Genomic DNA, 20,848 nt, shown 5'->3' on the forward strand with positions numbered 1-20,848 from the left:
TGAGGCATCTGAGCCTGGGCGTTTCCACCAGGAGCTCCTTAACCTGAAGGGCCCAGGATGGCCTTGCTCCCCAGGGCCAGGAAGCACTCTCTGCCATTGGTGTAACTGTGTTCCAAGGCCAAGTGAGGGAAGACAGGGCTCTGGGACTTCCTGCAGGCTGCCTTCCTGTGCAGACGCAGATGCCTGGGGATCCCTAGGGTCCTGGAGGCCTCCGGCAGTTCAGCGGGGCACAGGAGACACTCCTCAGAGGCCCCACCCAGACACACAGCGGACTTCTTAATGGCTCCATTCCCCAGGGACTTCTGTGCCAAGAGGGTAATGATCCCCCTGTGCCAGGGGCTTTGTCTCAACAGGATGGATCTGAGGTCATTATTTTCACAGCATTTGTTCTAACATAATGATTAGTTCTAACATAATGATTCTTGTGATTCTTCCCATTTATTTGAGAGAAAACTGCTAATTACCAACTAACAACGTGTTCCCTCCAGGCCCAGAGAAGCAACCAGGACTGGAACTCTGGAACTTCGCTTTCCACGCCCAACCATGTCCCCAAGTCTCACCGTCCCACTGCTTTAACATCTGTCTCCCAAACCCAATTCCTAGTCTCCATTACTCTCCTGTTTCACTAATTAAACTTGCATAAGTTCTTCCTGAGTTATTAAAAGGCTTTTTTCTTATTTTCTCTCATATGTGGAAGCTAGAGCAGAATAATGGAAGAAAAGGGGGGGGGGCAGATCCCTGGAAGTAGAGGGGAGGTCAGTGGAGCAGAGGAAGGGGGCCAGGAGGGAGGAACCAAGGCAGGAGATGACCAGCCTATGCTCTGCACACCATGTACACTCCACAATGTATTGTGCCTGTGTCCAGCTGTAAAGCACTAAGGTAGACAATAAATGGAAGGAAGAGCTTAGGGGAAGGGAAGTGAGGAGATGGAGGAAAGAGGAAGCACAGAAGACTGAAATGGAGCAGGTGACATTGCATGCAGCCACGATTATGTCAATGTACCCCACTATCGTGTGATCATGGGGCACTAGGAGAGACGTTTTAAAAGTCTTTTCCTCCCCTTGTCCTCCAGGGCACACTGTAAGCTGCAGCAAGTGACCTTATTTAAATGTATCCTATTGATGCCAGGCTTGTCCTAGGCCCACTCATTTTCTCTCTGTGAGGGGCCAAACCAAACCCAGTCAGCTTAACACTGGTGGGGGCATGCCTCCATGCTGAACCCTGGGCGAATGCACCTACTGCCGTCTCCCTCTGCCCTGCACCGCCTTCCTCATGCTCTCCTGCTTTCTAACACTCTCAGTCCTCAAGATCCAGCAGACGTGTCTCCAACAGGACACCAGACCTCAGAACTAAGATAGGGGTCCAGCTGCCCCTCCATGGCAGGCCAGCATGGGCGCCACTGGATTTCCCCACCATCTTTTCATCCATCTCCACAGTCCTCACACTCGCTGAGCGAAGGAAGATCAATTAAGTGCAAATGACAAATGTTTGAATGTTGGTCATTAATCATGAATTCTTCTATCCCCTGCAGGGACAGGGGATGTAGTGTCACTGGTAAGTAAGTATTTGTGATAAATCAGTACAGCAGTATAAAAGTGAGCTCTCACAATACCTGAGTTTGACTTCTGTGTTCTGCTTCTGAGGTAAAATCAACGTATTTTGCAAAGCTCTGTTAAGTACGCCCCCTTATACCAAGCTCTAGCTCGAGAGATGGGAGATCCTGCACTGGCTGCACCTGCAAGGGGCTGTTCACTTAAGTACCTGGCTATTTGGGATGGAGCATGAGTTCATCTCTGCAGGTCTACCCGTGACCTGGAATCCTAGCCTTCCTCCTTGGCAACAGCATGAGGCCAGAGCCCTCAGACCTGCACTACAGTGTACACTTGAAATTCCATTTTCTCTCCTTTCCCCAAAGCAAATTCATATCAGGAAGGTGGAAGGCCCTGCTCAGAGGCGAGAAAGACTCACTTCCCTGTGAAAGGTCCCAAAAGTTCAGAGCACAAGCTCTTGGTGGGAACATGTCTGAGCAGCCTGGGTCGATTGCATGTGTCTGATGTGAAGAGACAGAGACAGGCACCAGAGTGTACAGCTCACCACAACCTGAAGGAAACTCCAGATCTGTCAGAGTATGCGTGAGCTGCGAGCTAATGCAGCAGAGGTAGAAGCCGGACTTGCAGGTCCCAGTGGAGACCTTGTCTCCATAGTAACATCGCTAACTTTTATTATTAAAAATCAAATCACAGAGACCTGTTTCCACAGATTTGTATCCACAGGCTGGAGGGCAAGTTTGCATGAGTTTTAATCTTCAGGGACTGATCTACGGAAGCAAGAGACCTCCAGAAAACAGGTAAAACACACCAGCCTGGCCCTGAGCCCAGGGAACCCTAGCCACTCTGCACGTGGCCCTGAGCCCAGGGAACCCTAACCACGTTGTACCTGGCTCTGGAAACCAGGGAGCCCTACCCCACTCTGCACCTGGCCCTGGAAAACAGGGAACCCTAGCTTACTCTTCATCTGGCCCTGAGCCCAGGGAATCATACCCCACTGTACATCTGGCCTTAGGCCGGAAACCCTAGCCCACTCTGTACGTGGTCCTGAGCCCCGAGGAACTCTACCCCACTCTGTACCTGGCCCAAAACCCAGGGAACCTTAGCACACTCTAAACCTAGCCTTAGCTTAAAACACCCTAGCCCACTCTGTGCAAGGCCTTTGAACCCTACCCAACTCTGAACCCAGTAAACCCTACCCCACTCTGCATCTGGCCCTGAGATGAGGGAACCCTAGCCATTCTGAATCTGGCCTTAGCCCAGGACACTCTTGCCAACCATGAACCTGGACCTGAGCCCAGGAACCATAAACTGTGTACCGGTCTTACCCAAGGGAATCCTAGCCCCCACTGTATACCTGGACCTTGAATCCAGGGAACCCTAGCCCACTCTGTATCTGCCCCTGAGCCCAGGGAAGCCTAGCCTACTCTACACCTGGCCCTGAGCCCCAGGGAACCCTAGCCCATTCGGCATCTGGCCCTGAGCCCCAGGGAAACCTAGCCCACTCTGCACCTGGCTCTGAGCCCCAGGGAAACCTATCCCACTCCACAACTGGCCCTGAGCCCCAGGGAACTTTAGCCCACTCTACACCTGGCCCTGAGCCCAGAGAACCCTAGACCACTCTACCCTGGCCCTGAGCCCCAGGGAAGCCTAGCCCACTCTGCACCTGGTCCTGAGCCCCAGGGAACCCTAGCCTACTGTACACCTGGCCTTGAGCCCAGGGAACCCTAGCCTACTCTGTACCTGGCCCTGAGCTCAGGGAAGCCTAGCCCACTCTGCTTGGCCAAATCTGGACACAGTGCCCCCACCAATAGAAATGGACCATAGCCTCCTATGTCATCCCTACCTTGATTTCTCACACCCAGCTGCAGAGGTGTGTGTCAGATGTCTTCTTAATTTCATAATTTAGGAAACAGATTAGAGATCTTAAATGTGAGACCCAAAAGTGGAGAATAGCTGGCAGAAAACATAGATTAAAAGCTCCATGACAATAACTTTTTGGATAGAACCCCAAAAGCACAGGCAACAAATGTGGAAATGAACAGAATTCCATCAGACTGACAAGCTTCTGCACAGCAGAGGGCCCAATCAACAGCAAAGGAGGACAGAATGGGAGAGCGCACCTGCAAGCCACACCTGACAGGGATCAGAATCCCAGACACACACAGAACCCAAAAAGCTCAACAGGAAGAAAACAAGTAATTTGATTCAAAAATGAGAGGAGGATCTAAATAGGTATTTCTCAAAATAGATATTTCTAACAAGGAGCATTCAAATGCCCAACATGTACACAAAACCTTCAGAACCACTGACCATCAGGGCAACGCAAGTTAAGACCACGTGAGATGTCACCTCATGCTTGTTAGAATGGTCAATATCAAAAAGACAAAAAGTAATAAATGTCAGCAGGGGGCAAAGAAAAGGGAACCCTTGGGCACTGTGAGCACAGCCACAGCAGAGAACGGCAGCCCCTGTGATCCAGCAGTTCCGCTCCTGGGCATGTATCCAAAGGAACAGAGAGTAGTGTGTAAGTGACAACTCACTCCCACACAAACTTCCACAAAGAACACACTTGCGGTGGTGCTTCTGAGATGCTCCTTAGGCAGGGTCCCTTAAGCCAAACCAACCAAAACCAAACAGATCCAAGGAGGAGCCAGATGAGGAGTCCACCCACTGAGCACAGCAGTGTGGCCGTGGGTCCTTCACAATGCCACTCTGTGACACCGGCTGCATTTATCCCTGTGTGACAAGGAATGCCAGCAAGCACAGAGCCTCCTCCCTGTGCAGCCAGGAGACAGTCTAGACAATTCCGTCACCCACAGCTTCAGAGAGGGTCTCAGTAAGCTCTGCAGCAGAATCTGCCCTGAGCTTGAGATAAGGGTTTCCTTCCCTTGCTGGTATCTTCTCTAAGCCAAGGACAAACAGAATCCCACACCAGGCCATCTGGAAGGGCACACCTGCGGCCACACTCTCAGCTCCACTGACTTAAGAGGAAGAGTCCCAAGTGCTGCTGTTCACTGACTGGCAGCCATGCCGCTGAGATTCCCAGCCCCTCAGCTCCATCTCACCCAGAGTCATGAAGTTGCCCCTGGGCACTGGCACAGCACTTTCCCAGATAAGTGTCCCCAAGGGTGCTCTCCAGGCCCCTTCTCCAAGCAATTCATCCACGGATCGTTCCTCGGAAGGGTGGGATCAGCGGTTTCTAGCCAGGGAGCCCAGCGGAGTCATTATAGGTTAAAGCCACTGAGCCTGGCTGGGGGTCAGGTGGCTCTCAGTGTGAACCCATCTCCCGACACGCTTTCTGCTCCTGGATTTTGTATCCCTCCAGGGTTAAACGAAAGCCAGGACTTAGAATAAGGCTATTCTATGAAAGGGACCATCCATTCACCTGGAACAGTCACCGGAGGGACGCTGCTGAACAAGGAACAGGGTGGGCTGAGGCTCTCTGTTCACTCCCACCTCCCGAGGGAGCTCATGGTTCAGGACACAGGAAGAAGGCTTGGGGAAAGAGAGGAGTCAACTTTGACTATCCCCAACATGACAACTCCCAGGTCTGTCTGTCACCGGAGACTGGGGGGAGCCTTTAACAGACGCCTGCCCAGCCGTGGTCTTGCACTCCAGGGCTGCGGAGCCGGGAAGTCACATCCTCGGGCTCCTAGGCACCTGCTGCTGCAGCACTGCTCTTAGTGACGTCCGGCTGCACTGACCTTGTAAGATCGCCAACAACACCATGTCTGGTGAGGTTGGCCAGGAACCTCCCCAGGAGACCAAGATCATCTGCCTGGCTCTTTCTAGGCCCTTGGCTGCTCAGCCCTCCTGGGAGCACTCTGCTGTGAGAACAGCCAAGGAGAGGGGCCACGACCCCCCCCCCAGTCCTCCCTTCCAGAAGATGCACATAAAAGGCCACTCCCGGCTCATGAGGACAGCCTGGGCAGAGGCTGTCCTCCCAGCATGCCCAGATGTCCATTGGAAATGCCACCACAGTTGTGGGCACAGGGGTGCTGAGAAAGGCTGCTCACTGTCTCTCTTTGACACCTAGGATGTAGTTGCAAACTGCCTGGTGCTTGTGGACAGGGCAGATGACAAGTCCCCTGCCATGGTGGAGCAGAGCTCCTAAGAGCTGACAGCTGGTCCCACCCAGACCCGGCAGGGCGAGCCACACTAGAACCCTGAGCCACTGTGTTGTCTGTCTCACTTGGTGGCTCCAGCAAGTCCTCCGCATGGATCAGGCACCCCAATCTGAGCTCCCCGTGTCCCAATGCTCCAAAACCCAAAACTTCCTCAGCACCATCACCACCCAACCATGGAAACCCCACCCAGGACCTGCAAGCCTGTGGCGACACAGGTGATCTGAATGCCTACACAGACTTTGAGGCTATGTGTATGTGCACACAGGAAACACAGATGGATGTCACATTTGTACTTGAGACTCAAGTGTGAATTTGAGATATCTCAGGATGTATATCCGCCCCAGCCCGCCTCCACAGAACACCACTGGCCTGAGGATGTGGACGAGGGCACTGCACCTCAGCAGCCAGATGCAAGTGCTGCTCACTTAAGCTTCCCCAGACCCCTTCTCCCAGCCCAGGAGCCTGGCCACTGCCCCCTTCACATCCTTGTTCCTCAGGGTATAGATGAGGGGGTTGGCGCTGGGTGTGACCACCGTGTAGAAGAGTGTGAGGAACTTGCCCTGGTCCTGTGAGTAGCTGTTGGCCGGCTGCAGGTACATGTAGATGATGGTCCCGTAGAATAGAGAGACCACCAGCAGGTGGGAGGAGCAGGTGCTGAAGGCCTTCCTGCGCCCCGCGGTCGACCTGATCCTCAGCACTGCGGCTGCGATGGTGCCGTACGAGACGAGGATCAGGGACAGGGGCACCAGCAGAAGCGCTACCCCCAGGGCAAAGGCACAGGCTTCCACCAGCATGGTGTCTTCACAGGACATGGCGATGAGAGCCGGCATCTCACAAAGAAAGTGGTCCACCCTGCGGCGCCCACAGCGCGAGAGCCTCATGGTCTGAGGACACATGACGAAGGCATTCAGAAAGCCGCAGCCCCAGGCCACAGCAACCAGCTGCAGGCAGAGGCGGGGATGCATGAGCACCATGTAGTGCAGGGGCCGGCAGACGGCCACGTGGCGGTCGTAGGACATGACGGCCAGGAGGACGCACTCGGTGGAGCCCAGCACCATGTAGACGTAGAGCTGGGCCACGCAGCCGTGGTAGCTGATGGTCTTGTCTGAGCCCCAGAGGTTCCACAGCAGCTGGGGCACAATGCTGGTGGTGAAGCAGAGGTCCAGGAAGGACAGGTTCCCAAGGAAGAAGTACATGGGCGTGTGGAGCCTGGCATCCGCTAGGGACAAGAGGACAATGGCAGCGTTGCCCACCAGTGCCAGGACATAGAAGACCAAGACAGAGGCAAACAGGACCCTCTCCAGTCGAGGCCGGTCAGAGAAGCCCACCAGGATGAATGCCTGGAGGGAGCTGTCGTTGCCGCTCCCCATGGCCACCCCACTGTGTGCAGAAACATCAAGGGCACTGGTAAGAGAACACAGCATGGCCCCCTGCCCACTGCACCCGGCTGTGTACTCAAGAGAGTTCACCTCTGAGTGTACACCTACAGAGGCCCATTATGAGCAGGGCAGTGTGCCCGACTCCCAGGTGGGGCATGGATCTGCCCTGGAGCCTGCCGCCTTGGGGAACGGTACAGGCATGTGATGACCAAGGCGGGTCAGAAGCTCAGCCAGAAGAGTTGTCGAGGGCTGGGTGTTGGCCAGTGGCTACCAACGGGTGGGGAGAGCCCTGCAGCTGCGCCTATGTTAATGGAGGCCATGACCTGAGAGCCGGGCTCTGGCTGTGTTCACAGAAGGAATGTGACCTGTGGCCCACTGAGCAGGATGCTCCCACAAAAGCCAGCAGGATGTGCCCAGGTACAAGGGCCAAACTCAGGGCCGATGCTCAGGGACTTCGCGAATGCACACAGGAGGCCACCTTGAATGGCAGGCCATTGTATCAAAACAGGACCCAATAATTCTTGAGGTGACAGGTGTGATTCTGCCTCTGCAATACATGACCTACAACCCAGCTTGGCATCCTGTGTGTTGGCTTTCCTCATGCAAGATGGAAAGAGGATAGGGCTTTTAGGTTCCCATCCATACCTCCCATGTCCACATGCCTGGTGACAGTGGGCTTATACCTTGGCCACCTACAGCCTCCAGGGCTACAGTTGTCTAAGATAAGGGCTGTGAAGGGGACCCTGCCTGATAGTGCCAATAGCTACTGAGGAAGGCCTCCCCTTAGACAGTAGTAGCAAGTGACACCAGGCAACACAAGACAGTGGACATGGGAGTACAGAAGCATTTTGAAGGACCCCTGTGTGCCTGTGGCTGCTGCCCCACCTGTCGGCCCTCATGGTGGAGTCTGCAAACTCTGCCTGGCTGAAGCTGTGGTGGGGATCCCTAAGTTTGAATCCAACAGTTCAGACACCAGATCCCCAGCCAAGCCACACAAAGGGGTAGGAAAGGGGCAGGGAACCCTCAGAAGTGGCCAGACAAGTGCCGGGAGACTTTCACAGGCACACTTTGCAAGCGTCGAGTGTGAAGAGCAGCTGAGCTTCAGTATCCACAGACCCATTGCTAAATTGTACCCCATGGAGAGACCCAAGGACTGGGGATGACAAACTACACAAATTATTTAGCAATGGCTGTCACTTAGACTGCCACTCCTGAGCCAAAATCACAAGGTGACCTCAGGTCTTTTAAAAACATTTTTTCCTCCATACTTTATTACATCAGTGTGGCCACCATGCATAGTCCTCTGACTCGCATCCTGCCCAGGTGTTTAGTTGACAGTCATGAAATTGCAAAGGAGCTATGAAAATGTCAAATTTCTTTAGTAGTTTCATTGGCATGAAATAATAAATGTGAACTCATTATGGAAACTTCGGCCTAATGTTCTGAAATTGGGTTGGTGAATGGGACTTGATTCTCTGACCTAAGGTTATGCTCCAACCACACCAACTCATGGAGGACAGACTAGGGCTTTCTAGGCTTTAATGGATAGAATTAACAACAAAGAGTAGGGGAACTATTTATATTTCAGATATACTGCACATTCTTATTTAGGAATTTTTAGACCCCTTTTCCCCCATGCGGGAAAAAAATTTTTTGTGAGACAAAGGCATTGACCTGAAATGTGGGTCCGGGCCACACCACCCACTGAGCTAAGGTGAGACTCTCTCTGGCCATTCCTGTCTCTATGCACTCCCTCCTTCCAATAACAGCCAAGCCCAGGGCTCAGGTCCCCTTCTCTGTACTCCCTCCTGTCCTGTGCCAGCCAAGCCCAGGTCTCAGGTCCCCTGCTCTGCACTCCCTCCTGTCCTGTGCCAGCCAAGACCAGAGCTCAGGTCCCCTGCTCTGCACTCCCTCCTGTCCTGTGCCAGCCAAGCTCAGGGCCCAGGACCCCTGCCCTGCACTCCCTCCTGTCCTGTGCCAGCCAAGCTCAGGGCTCAGGTCCACTTCTCTGTACTCCTCTCCTTCCTATGGCAGCCAAGTCCAGTTCTCAGGTCCCCTGCTCTGCACTCCCTCCTGTCCTGTGATAGTCAAGCCCAGGGCTCAGGTCCCCTGCTTTGTACTCTCTCCTGTCCTAGAGCAGCCAAGCCCAGGGCCCAGGTCCCCTGCTCTGCACTCCCTCCTGTCCTGTGCCAGACAAGCTCAGGGCTCAGGTCCCCCGCTCTGCACTCCCTCCTGTCCTATGCCAGCCAAGCTCAGGGCCCAAGTCCCCTGCTCTGCACTCCCTCCTGTCCTGTACCAGCTAAGCCCAGGGCCCAGGTCCCCTCTCTGCACTCTCTCAGGTCCTATGGCAGCCAAGCCCAGGGCTCAGATCCCCTGCTCTGCACTCCCTCCTGTCCTGTGCCAGCCAAGACCAGAGCTCAGGTCCCCTGCTCTGCACTCCCTGTCCTGTGCCAGCCAAGCTCAGGGCTCAGGTCCCCTGCTCTGCACTCCCTCCTGTCCTGTGCCAGCCAAGCTCAGGGCTCAGGTCCACTTCTCTGCACTCCTCTCCTTCCTATAGCAGCCAAACCCAGGGCTCAGGTCCCCTGTTCTGGACTCCCTCCTGTCCTATGCCAGACAAGCCTAGGGCTCAGGTCCCCTGTTCTGCACTCTAACCTGTCCTGTGACAGCCAAGCCCAGGGCTCAGGTCCCCTCTCTGCACTCCCTCCTGTTCTATGCCAGCAAAGCTAAGGGCTCAGGTCCCCTCTCTTCACTACCTCCTGTCCTATGGCAGCCAAGTCCAGTTCTCAGGTCCCCTGCTCTGCACTCCCTCCTGTCCTGTGCCAGACAAGCTCAGGGCTCAGGTCCCCTTCTCTGCACTCCCTCCTGTCCTGTACCAGCCAATCTCAGGGCCCAAGTCCCCTGCTCTGCACTCTCTCAGGTCCTATGGCAGCCAAGCCCAGGGCTCAGGTCCCCTGATCTGCACTTCCTCCTTTCCCATCCTTTTCGTGCTATAGGGCTGTGGCTGCTGTCATTTGTCACCTTTCCCTCACCAACCTGCACTTACATGCCTACAGAGAGCTCCCTTAGTCTCAGCAATCTCTAGAGGAAAGCCTGTGATTCTTTTCACAATTGCAGAGAAGCTCTCTCTATGCTGATACAGAACAGAGCTTTCTGTTCAATCTGGCTCCTCTCCTACACAAAAGTGTGGTTTTATGTGTGCCTCTAGTCTCCACGGGCACCCTGGGTTAGCCCAGCAGGGACTAGGCAAACAAGTAGAACAGAATCATCATTATATGCTTACAATTCATTGTAGAAATCAGTGTGTTCTATCTTTTTTGAATCAGATGCAGTATCTTTCTCAAAAGTGGAGTTCCAAATTAGAAGTCGGGGTTGGGAAGCTCCATACTCTGATGCACACTAACCAATATAAGCCCTAATAGAAGCCATCACAAAGATGATTTCAGTAGAGAGTCAGACCTGAGCCTCATTTCCACACACTCAAAAAAATTCAAAGTCCTCACCCTTCTTATTCCTGGAAAGTTGAGGACCTGAGGTTCTGAAGCCCTTCTTCCCTCAATTCCAGAGATCAGGAGGAGACTTCTCCAGAATCTGCAGCCAATTTTGGGTCTTCCAAAGGCAACTTCAGTGACAACTCTGATAGAAAATCAAACAGAAAAATGACATCTGACCTGAAGAAGAGTTGGTGGAGCTCTCAGCAGCAGAAGGAGGAGGAGAAATCACTTCCTGAGGCAAGAGTGGCCAGCGTCTCACCTTAGCTCAGCAGGTGGTGTGGCCTGGACCCACATTTCAGATCAAAATGCCTTTGTCTCACAGTGGCAGGTCCCTGCATGGGGGAAAAGGGGCCTCCATGAGGAAGTAGCCTGAGGTGGGGAAGCAGGCTGAGTCCCAGGCATAGCCAGGGACACCATGGCACTGGCTCACCTAGGGGCAGGAAAGGTGGCTTTCATCTCCTGTAGCTGTGGGAAATGAGGCGCCTGGGGACCTGAGGAGGCTGGTGTCAGCTTGTTTACAGAGCCAAGCCCGGGGGACCCCAGGGACTATGGTGTTCTCAAGGACCCCCAGGGAGGAAGAACTAGCTCCCAAATATAAAAAATTAGAATAAGCCTCACAAATGTAAAAGGAAGCATGCATAGAACCCACAGGCTGAAAACCAAGACCCAGATGGAAAGAACCCCCCCAAGATTTCAATCCGCAGAGGCCTCCAGCCTTGGTAGATTCAAGACAACCCAAGTGCCAGCTGTCCCCTACACAGGCTCAACACCATTCTTACCCCAAACCACACCCCTTCCAATTTGTAGTAGCTACAGACAAGATGATTCTACATTTTTTAAGGAAAGGAAAATAAACTAGAAAGGCAAATAATGAGTAACTCTGAAAAGATAAGGAACACAGAGGAGGGAAGCAGCCTACCTGACTCCAAGAGTATGTACAGAATCACAGGACTGGAGCAGGGAGGGGAGCAGCCCACAGTCAAAGACTGCCAGGACCTGGAGCGAGCTCCCCACGTGGGCTGGAGCTCCCAAGAGGTTAGGAGCAATTCTGGGGAGAAGACACAGCCTGAGGACAAACACTGGCACTGAGGACACCCAGGGCCTCAACATAGGTCTCCTGTATGACCAAACATTCTGGACCATGAACTTGGATGCAAATGGACCACACAGCTCAAGGAATTGAATGTGTTGTGGGCTTCAATGTAAACTGTAAAGCTATGTACTTTTAAAAGAAGAAGGTGAGAAAACCTTCAGGACCCAGGAAGAGGCAAAAAATTCTTAGACTTGACTCTCAGCAACCCACAAAAGGAAAGGTTATTAATTGGGCTTAACCCAAATCAAAACTCGCCTAGGAAAAGATACCACTAAGAGGCTTAAAAGGCAAGCTATAGAATGGAAAAACATTTTCAAACTATAATAGAGGTCTGGTGTCTAGAATATATGAAGCTCTCTCAAAAATATTCAGTTTAATCCGATTAGAAAATGATCAAAAGTCAGGAGGAGGTGTCTCACCACAGAAGATATGTCATGTGTTGGGGACACTAGGACACTAGTCATTAGGCAAATGAAAATTCAGATGCAAATGAAACATCGGACAAACCTATCAGAAAGCTCCAAAGAAAAATACAGAAAATAACAAAGGCTCACAAAGAGGTAAACAAACTGGATGATGGACAGTCTTAAGAAAGGGAGAGAATGATGCCCTTAAACTGATACATGGATTTGGCTCTTGCTAGGCACCATGGTACAGGCCTGCAATCCCTGCTACTTGGGAGGCTGAGGCAGGAGGATTGCAAGTATTAGTCCTGCCTCAGCAACTAGGCAGACCCTGTCTCAAAATAAAAAGTAAAAAGGGCTGGACTGTAGCTCCATGGTAGAGTACTTTCCCAGAATATGTGAGGCTCTGGGTTCCATTCCCAGCACAAAAAAAAAAAAAAAATAGAAAGAAAAAAGTATGTGAATGGGGCAGAGGCTATACTGGACTTGAATTATTGCTCTTAAAACCTGACTGAAATGTCCAAGCAATTCCAAAACAAAGTTAAATGGAAAGCCTACAGTAAGCTAGTGCTGCCTCCATGTTTGGGCCCTGCCTTTCCCTCTGGCTGTTCTTCAAGTCTTGGCTTCAGTCCAGATGTCACCTGCTCCATGAGTCTTGCCCTGTGCACCCTCACTGTGGTTCCCAGTGCCCCTCTGTGCTGTCATTATGGATTCAGGGCTTCCACCAGAATGGGAAACTGCCTTCTACGCCTCCTGGTTTCCCTCACCAGCTGTGAGTCCCTTCCAACCAGAATGCAAGCTCAGTGGAGCGAAGACCCCATCTGCAGCCCCCAGCCCCCAGCACTCTCACCAGCTTGCAACCTCCCACAGGGTGGGAGACAGACCAGAGATGGATGGAAGAGAGAGGAGAGACAGGGATGATAGACAATGGCAGGTGATACAGAGATCAGAGCTAGAGGATAGACACAGGGTGCATGGATGGGTGGAAGGATGGATCACAGATGACAGATGATTAGATGCTGCAGCCCGGCTGGCTAGGCAAAATAGCCGGGGGGTGACGAACAACTTTTGTACATTGATACAGCTGGAGTGGGAGCCGTTTATTGTAGGACAGGAGGGGTATATATACATTACACACAGCTTATCTTAATTACCATAAACTAGATACAGCAATCAACCTATAAGGAATCTCCACACTTAATGGCTCACTGGCATTACTTCACAAACCACTCCCTCTGGCAAAATGCCAGGTGCCATCTTGACTTGTTTACAGACCCTAACAGATAGACATGTCACAGATGACCCATACAAGATGATGGATCTGGATAGATGGATGACAGATGATGTAGACACAGGAGCTGGAGGGTAGCTACAGGATGGATGGAGAGATAGATAGGCAGACAACACATGATGGACAGGGGAGGGGGACACATGATAGATGACAGAGCTGGATAGAGAGATGACAGATGACATACATATCAGATAGGTGACAGATGATGCAAGATGGACAGAGATGGAGAGACAGCTGGCTGAGTGGAAGAATGACTAGCACTCCTCATGGGGACAGAGGCTTGGGTGGAATTCTGTAAAGCACATTGACCGGCTGCTCCTCACTCACACTTATGTGGATTGTATGTAGCATAACTTTCCATGTGGGGATCTGGAGGGGTTGGCCAGACCCTGTGTGAGGACACCCGTAAGGTTGGCTGGTCTATGTATGGGGACACCGGGAGGGACTCACTGTTGCCTATGTGGTGACACCTGCAGGGATCTCTGCCATCTCTACATAGCTGAACCTGACCCAGGCATGATGAGGGATGGGGCAGAAAGGTGTCTCATGAGTCAAACCCATGTCACCTTTCAGGAAATGGGGCAAGTGGGGAGATCCAGGAATGTGCCTCCATGTGCACTGAGGCCCAGTGGTGACACTGTGACAGTGCTCTCCGTGCTGGGCTTGCACTGGTTTACCAGGAGCCCCCATGGCAAGTACAGCCCTCACAGTCAACAAGGCGTTCACAGACCAAGCCAGGCGGTGTCTGCGCTCCCAGGGACTCTGAAGGGTGACAGCCACACTGGGAGCCCAGGAGTGAGTGTAGTGGCCAGTGTGAGGGAAGCACAGCTCCAGCTAAGGCCTGGCGCAGCCTGCTTCACCAGAGGCCCAGCTGCCCCAGAGAATGTGGCTGGCCTACAGGCCAGGGCTGCCCCAGAGGACACGGCTGCCCTGAAGGTGTGGCTTCACCAGAGACCGTGGCTCCTCCAGAGTCCATGACTGTCCCAGAGGCTGAGGCTGCTCCAGAGTCCATGGCTGCCCTGGAGTCTGTGGCTTTAACAGAGACCGTGGCTTCACCAGAGTCCAGAGATGCCCCGGAGGCTGTGGCTTCCCCAGAGGCTGAGGCTGCTCTAGAAGCTGAGTCGGCTCCAGAGGCCGTGGCTACCCCAGAGGCTGTGGCTTTACCAGAGGCAATGGCTGCCCTTGGACTAGAATGCCCATGGTGACGGGCAGAGATGCTGGGTTCTCACTGGAGCCACGAGCTGCTTCACCAGTCATGAACAATGACACCTATCCTCAGTCACCTTACCCTGGACGTGCCCATCTCATCTCATCCAGAAGCCATGCCGGGCCCAGGAAGTACTTGGGTGGGAGCCTCTGGGGACTTGGAGTGGCTCCCTGTGCTGGACACAGCTCCCTCTGCCTGCTCTGGTAGGGAGCCACACAGGGACAGGAGGTGGCCTCAGACTGCTCAGCCCCTGGGGTGAGAGCTTTGCTGGGTGAAGAGACTCCCTTCACTTTAAGCCATGCACCCCGGGGGAGGACTGTTCTCAGAATAATGAGTGAGACATGACTCCCGCTGGAGGCACCTTCCTGCAAACTTGGCCCTTGAACTAATTATCTGCTTGCACGTGGCTCAAACCCCAGAGGAGCCACACACTAACCCTCAGGAGGCTCAGTGGAACAAAAAATGCTCTCTCTTGGCTAAATTCTAGAGTCACCACCACAGGATCCCAGACCCTCTGAAGAGTCACACATCTCCTGAGCAAGGGCTCTGTGTCTAGGGTGGGCTGTCACTCTGCTCAACTCCTGCTTCTCCCCCTCCAGGTAGGGGGGTCAGGGCCAGGCTGGGCATGAGAGCAGGCCCCCTCCTTTCTCCTGGTGGCTCCACACCACGGCAAGACTCTCACCCAGGACGGGCGGCCGAGGCGGGCAAGGGAACGGAAAAGCATTCCTAGGCCGTATCTTCCCTCTCAGCACAGCAGCTTGCAGACCCAAGAAAACATCAGGACCGAAAGGAGGCGTGCATCTATGGAAGCTGCTGATAGAGGAAAAAGCAGTAGCCTAGACTCCTGAGAGCAGGACAAAAGGGCAAAGAGCCCACGTGGACCCCATGCAATCCCAGAGCACTGGACCAGTGTCACACAGCAGGAGGCAGGCAGGATGCTCAATCTGATTCCAACCAAGTGTGGAACGTCGGGTGGCAAAGAAGCCGCACGAAACGTGGAAGAAATGTCACCTGCAAGCGAGCTGTGGAGGAGCCAGCAACCCCCTACAGGAGGCCACCTGGGCAAGAGCTGAGGGACTCCCGCTGCCACTATGGAGGAGAGAAGGTGCTCTAGTGAGAAGGGCTCCAACGTGCAGAAAGGCAGGAGAAACTTCCAGACAGGGGACAGACATAATACCCGCCTGGCCTGCTGCCTACATGTGGCCTAGGTGTGTCAGTCATCATAGAGCAGCACAGCAACATGCGACATTTTATAGTGATAATGAACATTAGGACAGCTTCCGGGAAGCTTGCCCAGCATCTACTCCAGCAGTGTTGAGAGGCAGGACGGCTCTGTGACGGAAGGACACGCAGAGTTTTGTGCCACAAAGGACAAGACTCTGCAGTCTGACCAGGAGAGGGGCTGTGTTGGGCGTGAAGGGAGCAGCCTCCCTTGGTGCACAGAGAGGGAAAGAGGACCCGGCTGGAACTATGCCCCCTGTGTGTGCTCAGAGCCAACAGCAAAAGGAGGTTGGTGTCACAGGAAACAGAGAGAGGCCACATCAGAGGTGGGTTGGGTGCCACAAGTGGGTGCCCACAGGGTCCCGGTGCCCTCTAAAGAGATGCAAGGCCGACTGACACAGCCTGGCGTGAAGAAGGGACCCACGCTGCTCCACAGCAGGATCTCCTGGGAGGGATAAAGGGCCAACACCACAGCAGCAGGGGTCCAGAGAGGGTTGGCCCTTCCCGTTTTTCAAGAACCTTCCTTCTGCTGGTCCCCAAAGCTGGTGGCCCAACTTGACCCAGTGGTTGCCCACAGTGTCATGGCACAAGGAAAATTCCTTATAAAATCACATTTGTCTTTTTCTGCCTGGCTTATCTCACTTAAAATGGTGGTCCTGGTCTTGTCCATTGCCGCCGGAGGAAGGATTGGCCTCTTGCTGGGAAAGGAGCTTGCCACTGTGCACAGTCCTCAGCTTCCCACCCTCCTGCTGATGGACACAGTGGCCGTCAAGCTTGGGTGCAGCTTCAGAAGCTCCCCTGGCTGATGTCCTCCTGGGCTGTGGTCCCCTAACTGGCTGCTAGTCACCCTGTCACTGTGTCTTAACTTTGTGAGGAAACTCCACGCCACTCTCCATAATGCCTGTGCTAACTTCCCTGCCCACCACTGAGCAGAGGGCGCCTGTCCTCCACACCCTGGCCACCTTAAGGGTTGCTTTTGTAGTAGACACTCGGACAGAGAGGGAAGAGACATGTGCTGATCCTCACATACAGAATGTAAAAGAGCTGAACTTGGAGGAGAGGGCAGGATGGTGGCTGCAGTGCTGCCAGCCATGGGGGGACACTAAAAGACAGTGGACAGGAGTCGTGGATGACAGCCATGGCAGAGAGATCTGCACTGGGCTGTTTAGTCAAGACAGAGGGGTGAACACTAAGCACCCTCTGCACCAGGAGGAGGCCAGCAGGTGGAACCCGCATCTCCATCAGCCAGACTTCCCCACTCCACTCGCTCCCTGCTCCTCAGAGCCCCACACAGCACCTGAGCACTACCTACGAATGTATCCGTCAACCAGAAACTAACAGAAATATAGGATACTTATTTATCCAAATTTGACCATGCTAAAGTTTAGTTTAGCTTGGTTTGGATACTGTAAGGGAGAATTCCTTTCAGGAGCGGAAGTGCAGCTGCCCAGCTGAACGGCCAAGGCTTCCATGCAGCAGGGGAGCACGAGAGCCGGGACCAGGCACTGACCTTGCCCTGCCCACACTGAATACTCTGTGCTGCTGTGGTTTCCCTGGCTTGCTGTGCGGTCATTATGTATAAAAGGAAAGTCATGTGGAGAGTAAAAATGTCACTTCAGCAGGCCTCCTCCTGCCAGGCCACCGGCAGCACACTGAGTCTGCACGCCCTGAGGGAGGCATGCCATCTGCATTCCAGGGCAGGAAGGCAGAGCCCCAGGCTGGCGCTCCCTGTCCCACACCCTAGGATCCCTGTGTCAGGCTCGCCCCACTGGATCCGCATCGCATCAGCACTGTGCTCCTCAGTCACACAGAGGTCCCACCATGCACAGCACCACCCCAGCCAACCCAAAACCTACTGCCCCTGTTGTGGGCAGATTAGAACTCACACCCACCTGCTGCGACTAGCACTCTCTGGATGCCTGCACACGGCTGATGGACTACTGTCCACTGCATCTCCAGCCTGCGTCACCGGGGAGTGAGCACACAGCCCCAAGATTCTGTTTCCTCTTCTTCTAACACCACGTGTGACCTTGGCCCCTCCAGCTGGTGGTGCGCTTCCTAATTTTCTTGATGCACGGTGCCCACTCCTAGTGGCTGCACCTTGGTGAGGACATGCTGATCTAGAACCTGCACTTCTGAACAGAGGGCAGAGGGCTGGAACAGGGCACACGTGCAAAATGGCACAGAGGTGTGTGAGCAGATCCACAGCCAGTTCTGAGAGGGAAAGGACAGTCCCGAGGGAAGAGCTCACCAGAGGGACTGGGGGCAGCTCTGAGGGCAGCTCTGAGCACGTGCAGGGCAGTGTCCCCCCGTTGAGAGCCACAGCCAAGGTGGGATGGCGCCTGGCATTTTGCCAGAAGGAGTGGTTGGGAGGTGCTGCCAGTGAGCCATTGGGATGATGGTGATTAAGTTAAGCTATGTATAATTATTGGAATGGTGACTGATTGCTGTAACTGGATGATGCTGGATTGGGGCGAGCTGTGTATTCAGTTGTGTATGTGGACCTCTGCTTTCCGGCAGTGGGGCAGCTCCTGCTGCCTCGGGTGCCTGCTACTTTTGAGTTCTCACAGAGTTCCTGTTGAGTTCCCTTTGGTTCTCACGGAGTTTCCGGGGAGTTCTGGAGAGTTTCCATGGGGTTCGGGCAATAAAGTAGTTCCTGGTTGAAACTACAAGTGGCTTGTGACCTCCCGGTTATTTTGTGACCAGCCAGACTGCGGCATCCCCCAGGGGAGAGAAGGCAGAGCAAAGTCTGGAGAGAAGGCAGGAGCGCCAGGTCTGGCCCCCCACCTCCAAGAGAGTCCTCGAGCCAGGCAGGAGGAGGGCATGGAGAACAGCTGAGGAACACATGGCCCCAGGCCTTGCAGAGAGGGTAGTGCCAAGCAGCCCCAGGAGGTGACAGCCCACAGAGGATGAGCACAGGATGTCACTGGAAGCACACGGGTCATACAGAGAGAACCAAGCCCAGGCAGGAAACGAGAGCAGACAGAGGGAAGTGACTGGTCCATGCAGGGGACCCTCAGGACAGCGCCTGGAAGCCTCTCCTCATGAGTGCAGCAGAGCAGTTGGAGGGGCAGGAGGCTCAGAGTGCAGAGAGAAGGAAAGGACATCAGGACACAGGTCCTGCAGGGACAGGAGGCTCAGAGTACAGAGAGAAAGAAGGGACTTCAGGACAGTGGTCCTGCAGGGGCAGGAGGCTCAGAGTGCAGAGAGAATGAAGAGGCGTCAAGGACGCTGATCCTACAGGGGCCCCCAGGTCACAAGGCCCCCGGAACCAGACAACAGCGAAGTAGAAAGTGAGTTCGCTGTAACTAGGGAGACCCCGCACACCACCAGCCACACCTCTGGGCACAGTAACATCTAGACGTGGAGGCTTACTACTGACCATTGCCCAGCAGCCAGTGAGGAAAGGACACAGTCTTCTCAGAGGCTCTGAAGAGATGACATTCTTCTCCTCCCACAATGCAGCTATACCTAGACATGAATACCAGGTGAAGACAGCACAGACAGCAAATCAGGCCCTGCAGCACCACTGACGCGGCACCTCAGCCACTGCTAGAAGCCAAGCACAGCAGGCCCACAGCATGGACACTTAGGTCAGGCAGACTGGCCACCAGGACACAGCGTGCTCCACTGCACGAAGGCCGGTCAAGTTGGTGCTTGAAGAGAAGACAAAGCAGAAAAAAATTATATGAGGTTTTCTAATTTGATGCATTTGACAAAATTCAACTTTCTTTTAATGAAAAAAAGTCACAAAAGTAGGAATAGAAACTATGTCAACTTAATGACACACACACATATAACCAGTAAACCTGAAATGATAGAATAAATAGTGCCCTGAAACTTAATGACCAGCCAGCTGGGCAGAAACTTGTCTCAAAACCCAGCAAAGGCATCAAATACACATTCTCCAAATAAGAGGTGCAATGGCCAAACTGTGAGGGAGCAGAGGCACACGTCACCACCAGGAAAGAACAGGAGACCCAGGTAACGTTCAGCTCCACTCCTGTCAGGCAGCCAATCCATCCTGGGTCCAGCTTGTGGAGGATGTGCAGACCCAGTACCCGCGTCCACTGCGGTGGAAATGCAGCGACACGGGAGCTTGCCAGACAGCCTCTTCCCCAGATTCCTCAGGTCCCCTGACTCCCAGTTCAACATTGTCCTTGTTGACTGCACCCCAAAGGCTGAAGCAGGTCAGAGAGCACCCCACACCACACACTGAGCAGCTCTGTTCACAGCAGCAAAACCTGCCGGCGACCTCTAGGTCAGCAGCAGATAACACACCAGCAAATTTGTACATGTACTACGTGGCCTGAAGAGGTAGGACCTCGCAACCTGCACTGCAGTGTGCACTTCAGGGCATTCTGTAAGGAAAATGAGCTAATCGTAAAACTAAAAATATGGCATGATCATGTTAGCTGACGCTGACGCAGTCAGAGCAGTCAGAATCACATGCAAGCAATGAAGCTGGGGGCTGCCGTGGGAGGCGGAGGGTTGCACCACACGATAGTGTGCCTGAAACCACAGGGGACACACTAGGAACAGGTAAGGCGGCAAACTTTATCTATATTTATCATAATGAAACAGTGGGGCAAAAAGGAAAGGGAGAGAGGCTTGCTGTGAATGAGCTGAAGCCATCTACTCCCAGAGAAGGACACAGCACCAGGCAGCTGCAGGGTAGCTGGTCACCAGCCCTCCTCCTGAGCCAGGGCCCTCCCTGACTGCTAGGGAATGACACAGCAGGCACTGTCCCCCCGAGAGCCTTTCCTGGAAGAGATGTGCATGCCAAGTGCTGAATCCCCTTCCCCTCTGGTCAGCAGCAAGGCTTTGGAATAGATTGAGAGAGAAACTTAGTCATAGAGAAAAGAGTAGGAATAAAAAGAATAAGTGCACAGGTGAGGCCACAGGGCTCAGCATCGACCTCCACATGAAGTCTACCTGCGATGTGGCAGGTCTCCCTCCTGCAGTGTCACCAGCAAAGGCAGAGATTGACAGAGCAGACCCACACAGGGAGGGCTTCTCCTAAAACTAACGGGACCACCCACCACCATAGTGAAGGCCTCAGAGTGTTGCCATGGAGACACTGAA

General features: G+C 53.6%; 1 protein-coding gene across 1 annotated transcript; it reads right to left on the bottom strand.

Moving 5' to 3' along the window:
- Window positions 1-6,102: 6,102 nt before the first annotated feature.
- On the bottom strand, window positions 6,103-7,047 carry LOC101965907 (putative olfactory receptor 2W6). Its single transcript, XM_005341298.2, has one exon. The coding sequence runs from the start codon at window positions 7,045-7,047 to the stop codon at window positions 6,103-6,105; it is 945 nt and encodes a 314-aa protein (XP_005341355.2).
- Between the last annotated feature and the right edge of the window lie 13,801 nt (window positions 7,048-20,848).

Source organism: Ictidomys tridecemlineatus, chromosome 1, assembly GCF_052094955.1.
Source record: "Ictidomys tridecemlineatus isolate mIctTri1 chromosome 1, mIctTri1.hap1, whole genome shotgun sequence".
Lineage (NCBI taxonomy): Eukaryota > Metazoa > Chordata > Mammalia > Rodentia > Sciuridae > Ictidomys > Ictidomys tridecemlineatus.